Below are 8,098 nucleotides of genomic sequence, written 5' to 3' on the forward strand. Positions count from 1 at the left end.
GGAACCAGCTTCCCCCTGAAGCTAGGACTACAGAGTCCCTGCCCATCTTCCAAAAACATCTGAAACCCTACCTCTTCAAACAGTATCTTAAATAATCCTCCTCCTCACCTCAACCCCCCCCCCCAATTTTTTTTTTTTAATTAACAAGCACTTGCACTTGACCCCCCCACCCCCCCTTCTAGCTCTGACTCTACTGATAGCTTTGTTATTGAGGAAAAATGTACATTCCATGCCTGTGATATGTAGTTATCACACCTAGATAAGAGTGTCTGCTAAATGTAAAATGGTGAGAGAACTGTGCCATGCTGAGGCAGAGCCAACTCCCTACAGGAACCTAAGTGATAAAACTGACCTCAATCTGAAATACAATTAGAGAGTTGTGCAGCTTTTCCAATCATTCTGACCACCATGTCCTCTGCTAGATGGTAACGTCATGCAGCTCCTAAAATCAATAAGCACAGCTTTACAGTTTAATATCCTTTCCTGCAAACTCCAGCCACATCCGAATGAAATGTTATATTATGCTAAATCATTGTGCAAGAATTTAGGATCAACATTTAGGGAACAGGTATAGCCTTCTCCATGTACTGTTTCACATGTGTTAACTTCAGTCACACTTTCAGTTGGGAGGATGTGCTTGGAGAAGCGTTCATAACCAATGGCATGATAAATACAGCAGATTACTGAATCCTTTGGCCCACATCAGGCGGATGTTGAGACCATGGCCATCAGATAGCTGGACACCTTTTAATTGGTGGCCTGCTTTTATGTGTAATTATGTTGAGAGCAGAGAGGTGCATCCAGTACACAAGTACCTGCCTCAGTTGCCTAAGTGCCTTTATATTAGCTCTCTACAGCCACTCAGTCAGTCTGAGTCACATGGCAACGGAGCCGAATGGCCAATCGAAAGCTTTTTACATTATAATGCACTGCTTACCCATTACAGGAGGATAGAGAAGCACAGTGACTAATATAAACAAGGACTGGCTTAATAGACCATAATGATAAAGAGCTGCTATTAACACCCCTGCAACCTGAACATTAATTTTTCTCTCTCAGACCCTGCTTTAAATTCACTATCTGTCACTGTATCTCTCTCTAGTTCTATCTCTTGGTTTGCTTTGGAGGGCCCTTTACAGTAGACACCAACATGAACAGTGCTGTAGTTCGTTGACGACTAGCTGAGTATGAAAGTAATGATTTGAAACTTTCTTCATGCATTTTACATGACAATACAAACTTACCGTGGTCGGTCTGTAGTGTTGCACAGTGTTTGGGAATAAAACCTTGACCTAAGATACCGTTTAAACAATTGTTTACACCTAAACTCAGCAAAAAAAGAAACTTCCCTTTTTCAAGACCCTGACTTTCAAAGATAAGTTGTAAAAATCCAAAGAACTTAACAGATCTTCATTGTAAAGGGCTTTAACACTGTTTCCCATGCTTGTTCAATGAACCATAAACAATTAATGAGCATGCACCTGTGGAACGGTCGTTAAGACACTAACAGCTGACAGACAGTAGGCAATTAAGGTCACAGTTATGAGAACTGAGGACACTATAGAGGCCTTTCTACTGACTCTGAAAAACACCAAAAGTAAAGTGCCCAGGGTCCACGCTCATCTGCGTGAATGTGCCTTAGGCATGCTGCAAGGAGGCATGGGGACTGCAGATGTGGCCAGGGCATTAAATTGCAATGTCCGTACTGTGAGATGCCTAAAACAGCGCTACAGGGAGACATGACGGACAGCTGATCGTCCTCGTAGTGGCAAACCACGTGTAACAACACCTGCACAGGATCGGAACATCCAAACATCACACCTGCGGGGCAGGTACATGATGTAAACAACAACTGCCCGATCTGTGCTCAGACTGTCCACAATAGGCTGAGAGGGGCTGGACTGAGGACTTGTAGGCCTGTTGTAAGGCAGGTCCTCACCAGACATCACCGGCAACAACGTCGCCTATGGACACAAACCCACTGTCGCTGTACTAGACAGGACTGGCAAAAAGTGCTCTTCACTGACGAGTCAAGGTTTTGTTTCACCAGGGGTAATGGTCGGATTTGCTTTTATAGTCAAAGGAATGAGCGTTACACTGAGGCCTGTACTCTGGAGCGGGATCGATTTGGAGGTGGAGGGTCCGTCATGGTCTGGGGAGGTGTGTCACAGCATCATTGGACTGAGCTTGTTGTCATTGCAGGCAATCTCAACACTGTGAGTTACAGGGAAGACATCCTCCTCATCCTCCCCCTCATGTGGTACCCTTCCTGCAGGCTCTTCCTGACATGACCTTCCAGCATGACAATGTCCCAGCCATACTGCTTGTTCTGTGTGTGATTTCCTGCAAGCCAGGAATGTCAGTGTTCTGCCATGGCCAGCGAAGAGACCGGATCTCAATTCCATTGAGCACGTCTGGGACCTGTTGGATCAGAGGGTGAGGGCTAGGGCCATTCCCCCCAGAAATATCCGGGAACTTGCAGGTGCCTTGTTGGAAGAGTGGGTTAACATCTCACAGCAAGAACGGGCAAATCTGGAGCAGTCCATGAGGAGGAGATGCACTGCGGTACTTAGTATCTGGTGTGGCCACCAGCTGCATTGACTGCTACTTTTGATTTTGACCCCCCCTTTGTTCAGGTACAAATTTGATCAATTTCTGTTAGTCACATGTCTGTGGAACTTGTTCAGTTTGTCTCATTTGTTGAGTCTTGTTATGTTCATACAAATATATACACATGTTAAGTTTGCTGAAAATAAACACAGTTGACAGTGAGAGGACGTTTATTTTTTTGCTGAGTTTAGATACACCTGTGTGATCTTCCCCCTTTGGGGTGTGGCCCCTCCATCTCCTAAGCAATCATTCTACTACCCAAAGCCTCTTGTCACAGCAGCTCTCTGACTGGGATTTCAACAGGCTTTTTGTTATGAATAAGGACTAACAAATTACTTTTCTCTTGCCAGTTAATGAAAGGTAACAATTGCTAGGAAGGAACTTATTCCAAAACAGCTGGATGTTGTATTACCTGTACGACTCGTTCCAGGTCCAAAACAGAATGTGAAAATGACCACACTGCACCCCCATCCATCCACCGGTAAATACCTCTGTCTGTCCTAGACGTCCTCAAACAGTTGTCTGCTGTACATTCCACCACAGAGCACAAGGGCAGGAGAAAGTAGAAGTGAGTGAGGTGAAAGGAGAGAAGCAGCGAGGGAGAGAGGAGAAATATTGAAGATCATTCTCTATCATCTTGGCTGCATATTTGTTGCGCTCTTTCTATGTTGAATACAGGCTACTGAAAAAATAATTTCCTTGCTCCCCATGAACAATCTAGATGCAGAGAGAGAGTGAGACAGAGAGAGAGAGCAAGAGACAGAGGGGGAAGAGAGAGGGTAAGGAAAGATTGTGGAGAGAGAATAGCGGAATAGGGTATTACTTGTATTACAAGCCCTGCTGCCTTGTCCAGAGAAGAGGGCTCTCATCCTTAACTAGAATTGAAAGGAGGAAGGTATTTATTTTCTGTACCTGTAGGTGTCCTAGGTATTTCCAGACAAAATGTAATGTCTCAAATGTTTGTTTCTTTTTCAAAGCTCATTATGGATGCCCTGTCTGCCAACATGACAGTTTGCACATGCGATCGTGCATGACACTTCCACTCATCCTTTTAAAGAGTTAAATATTTTGGGGGGTTATATGCAGCTAGATATTCAGTAATAGTTCTCATTCCACGTTTCCCCTAATTTAGACATTTTATTGAATGCTCCTTTACGATTCAGTACAACAAACACATTGTATTATATATCTCCGCGGATACAATTACAAAAACACCAGTTTGTCTCCAATTAGGAAATGGTCACACACACACAGGGGACTTGCTGTTTAAAACTGCAGGTGGCATCATTTTCATTAACCTTTTTCCCATCAGATCCAGGAATTGGGTGACCATGAGAACATAGCACTCATATCAATTATTAACATGCCATGGGCAGAGGGAAGAGAATAAAACACAGGCTATTAATGGATCTATGGAGGGAGGCAGACATATCTGATAATGACCATCACAGGGACATCAAGCCAAGCCTTCCCGGACAGGGGCACTTTACTGATGAGGGATGGGAGGAAGTCAGCAGAACTTCAGGGCATCTGCCTCCATGTGTCTCGCTGATGTCCTCTAAGGCTCAAACCACTGTCTGTCTCTGTCTGTGTGCCTCCGGTCATCCGCAGTAGATATAATGCAGAATATCAAGAAATTACTAAGCGCAAGTACAGTATACATTACATTCAAATATAAGTATACTATCATGTATATCAAATAATATAATTTAATTATTTTGGCGCAATAAGATTTGATACTGTTACATGAAATCATAATCATTGCTTGCTGTACCAGCGATTTGGAGAGGTGGGAGTTGAATCTACACTAATTTATGCATTTTATATTCCCATACATTACTGATACATCAACTTAGGCTGTGAAATACAGTATGTTCATATGGGCAGGCCGATGTTTAGCCACTTGGATAAGCGAGACATTGCCAGAGCAAAACGGTTGAGTTAAGGGGACGTGCAGGCTGGGCTTGTGTAGGTGGGGGGGACTCCATCAGCGTAATGAAGGCTGGGCACACCCTCAGACACAGAGCACTCTACAGAATTACACAGCAGGAAAAATTACCCTGGTGGGTCAGGGATCAATTGATTGGACAGCTGGGGCACTGCCAGAATGAGGTGGTAAACATTGATAATAGTTTAACAGTTTTCCTGATTTGGCCTCATTTTAGATTTGGCTAATTAAGAAATACTAGCTGCCATGAATGAAGTAAAATGTGAGTTATTTTCAGGGTGTGGTTTGATGGGTGTCTCTTGTATGCGGTCTCTTGTATGTGGTTAGCTTTAGCCAGCTCGTGTGTGACTGTGGCAAAGTTGGTTTGAATTTGGATAGCCAGGCTCTGGGGATAGTTAGGAACCATAAAAAATTACACAATGTAAATGTGATAATATTTTTATATGAATTTCAAAAATGTACAGTTGGTTTGAGGTTTTTAAGTAATTGAAATGTGGAGTTACTGACCTTGTACATTTTGTAATTTACTGATGGTCCCTAAATAGCCCCACAGAGAGATCGAATGTCAAACCAAATTAACCATGGGCATTGAGGCTGGATGAATTGAGGCTGTTCTGAGGGCAAAAGGGGTGGAAGGTGTTCCTAATGTTTGGTACACTGTGTGGGAAATATGCTGTCCACAGATAAGTCCTTAGAAACAAATGTGCTGGGCTATTAAATAATATTAGTAAAGAACAAGAAGGCCCGCACACTGTTAAAGCTCCCAATTCCCTGCTTTATTGACAACGTTTTCCATTCAAAACAGATCTTCGTCAGGTCAAACAAACAGAGTTACTCACATCCCAAAACATACACATTTAACCTCACATAACCATTGTTTTTGCACCCACCAAAAACAATCTCTAAAAATGTAATAACAATGAGATGGGTACACGTAATAGTTGCAGAAAATAAGATGCTGTCCATGTCTTGTCATATATATTTAGGAGTGTAGTACATTGTGTTGCCCATAGGATGGCACTGTTGCAGTATGTTACTTGACTGGATGCACCTATCAGTGACATGTATGCCATGCAAGGCCATAATCAAATATTTACTTCCCTGTTAGTAATTTGGTAGCTTATCAAATTCATCATGCATCTTGATACATCCTGCATACATCACAATGAACAGCATCTATTGCAGGATAAATCAATGTTAACGTTTACATAGTTGGCCATATTTGAACGTTACATTTTATTTATGGGTTTGTTATGTAGGCTTCTTCTAACCCATTCCTTTCTACTACATAGAATATTACGATTAAATTATATCTTTATTTATTTAGGCAAGTCAGTTAAGAACAAATTCTCATTTACAATGACGGCCTACACCGGCCAAACTCGGACGACGCTGGGCCAATTGTGCACCGCCCTATGGGACTCCCAATCACAGCCGGTTGTGATACAGTCTGGATTTGAACCAGGTTGTCTGTAATGACGTCCCTAGCACTGAGATGCAGTCTTAGACCACTGCGCCACTTGGAAGACCCTTTTTTAATCCAGTTTTGTCAAGTAAATTACAGGAAAATACCTTTAGGTGTGGTTTCTATAATTTAACACAATATAAAAGAAAATTCAAAGTCAAACAGCTAAGTTGCACTTATACTAACTCAATGATCAATAGCTAGCATACAGTACAGCTTCATTTTGATCATCTACACGTATGTAACCAACAAAAGCAATACATATCTGTCTGTGAGAGTTCACTTTGCGTTTTGTCATTCTGATTACACTTTTCTCTGTCTAGAAATCTATGAATGGCACCACGGTGCTGTGTGTCTGTTATTACATGGCTAGTATTTTAAAGCCATCTCTTTCTCTACATAATAATGATATCCTTGCATTAAAACTTGTTGTCCAAATATAATAAATTGCTGAGGGAAAATTACACTGTTGATTCATTCAGAATGTTGTATTGAAGCTGTAACCACACTAAATCCAACACACACTTGAGTTGTTCCTGTTGTCATTTTTAATGACACAGAACAACAGCTGTCCTTAGGATACAATGTCAACATTCTTAGTAAACCTGCAGTGCTGTTTTCTTTTACAGTATAACCAACCGATTGAATTGGGCCCTAAGTCATCAATACAAACATGCAGCAATAAGCAATAACTTATATATATCATAACTTTCTATAGCACAACATGTTATACAGTGTGTACCTACAAGGCCACTCATTTTTTTTAAATACAATCTAACAATTTTCTGGAAAGAGATTTATTAAGGAGGATGAGGGTGCCAGGATATGTAAGGTTAAGATGTGTCTTACTGCTGTTTTGAACCATGGGTAAAACAATGCATAGATCAGAGGGTTAAGGAATGAATTAATGTACACAACCCAGGAGAGAAATGCTATGATGACATCTGAATGTGCCAGGTAGTCCTCAGAAAGTGAACCGACGTAATATGTGATCCAACCGACGAGGAACACCGATAACACAACCCCCAGTGTTTTGGTTGCCTTACTCTCTGACATCTTGATCCTGGTTGTGATATTCATCACTTTTACTTGAATTCTTGCCACTTTGAAAATGTTCATGTATAAGCATATAATAACAGAACAAGGTGCAACAAAGGAGACAAAAAGGTCAATAATTCCCCATGTAAAACTGATAATCAACACACATTCTCCATGGCAGTTCTTGTGTGCCTGAGAACGATACCATTGACCATTACAGTATAGAATAACAAGATTATATATAAAAGAAAATATCCAGGTTAGGAATATAGAAGTCACTGTTTTTCCAATAGTTATTTTTGAAATGTAGAGTAAAGGATCACAAACAGCAACATATCTGTCAACGGCTATGATGACTAAATTGTATAGAGATGCAAAAATGACAGAGAAAACAATCCCATGAAAAACTGAACACATTGTTTCACCAAGATACCAGCATGACTCGATGACTTTGATGCCCTCCACTGGAATCACAACAATCCCAACCAGGAGATCTGACACAGCCAGAGAGAGGATGAGCAGGTTGGTTGGAGTGTGGAGCTGCTTGAAGTGAGAGATGGAGATGATCACCAGCAGATTCACAAACACTGTGAATGATGACACAGAGAAAAAAAAAAGGTGCATGAGTATATTTTCTGCTATGGATCGCTCCTCCTTAACGCAAGACGAGTTGTGGAGAGGAAAACAGTATTGTACTGCTTGATATCCATCCACTTCACTGAACGCCATTGGGAAGTAAAAACACTGTTCTTTTCAATTGAGTGCAATGAATCAAGTGTAGTGTATCTGATCTAAATAATAAACCAAACTGTGCAGAGCAGCTTTATTTATATCTGAGTTAGATATAGGAGTGTGTGTGTGTGGGGGCGGTACACCCATTGGAGCCCAGCCCTCTTATCTATTATATTGAAGGAGATTGCTGATGTATTTTTATTTTATTTATTTTTTTACCTTTATTTAACTAGGCAAGTCAGTTAAGAACAAATTCTTATTTACAATGACGGCCTAGGAACAGTGGGTTAACTGCCTGTTCAGGG

At 41.3% G+C, this 8,098-nt stretch overlaps 1 protein-coding gene across 1 annotated transcript; it reads right to left on the bottom strand.

The window, feature by feature from the left end:
- Positions 1 to 6,797: 6,797 nt before the first annotated feature.
- LOC139419554 (trace amine-associated receptor 13c-like) lies at positions 6,798 to 7,790 on the bottom strand. The gene has a single exon (XM_071169524.1). It carries the CDS (start codon positions 7,788 to 7,790, stop codon positions 6,798 to 6,800), a length of 993 nt encoding a protein of 330 aa, XP_071025625.1.
- Positions 7,791 to 8,098: the final 308 nt, after the last annotated feature.

The sequence above is a fragment of the Oncorhynchus clarkii genome, chromosome 10, assembly GCF_045791955.1.
Source record: "Oncorhynchus clarkii lewisi isolate Uvic-CL-2024 chromosome 10, UVic_Ocla_1.0, whole genome shotgun sequence".
Lineage (NCBI taxonomy): Eukaryota > Metazoa > Chordata > Actinopteri > Salmoniformes > Salmonidae > Oncorhynchus > Oncorhynchus clarkii.

Coding starts and splice junctions, on each gene's coding strand:
- LOC139419554 (XM_071169524.1), bottom strand. CDS start 7,790: ATGGCGTTCAGTGAAGTGGATGGATATCAAGCAGTACAATACTGTTTT.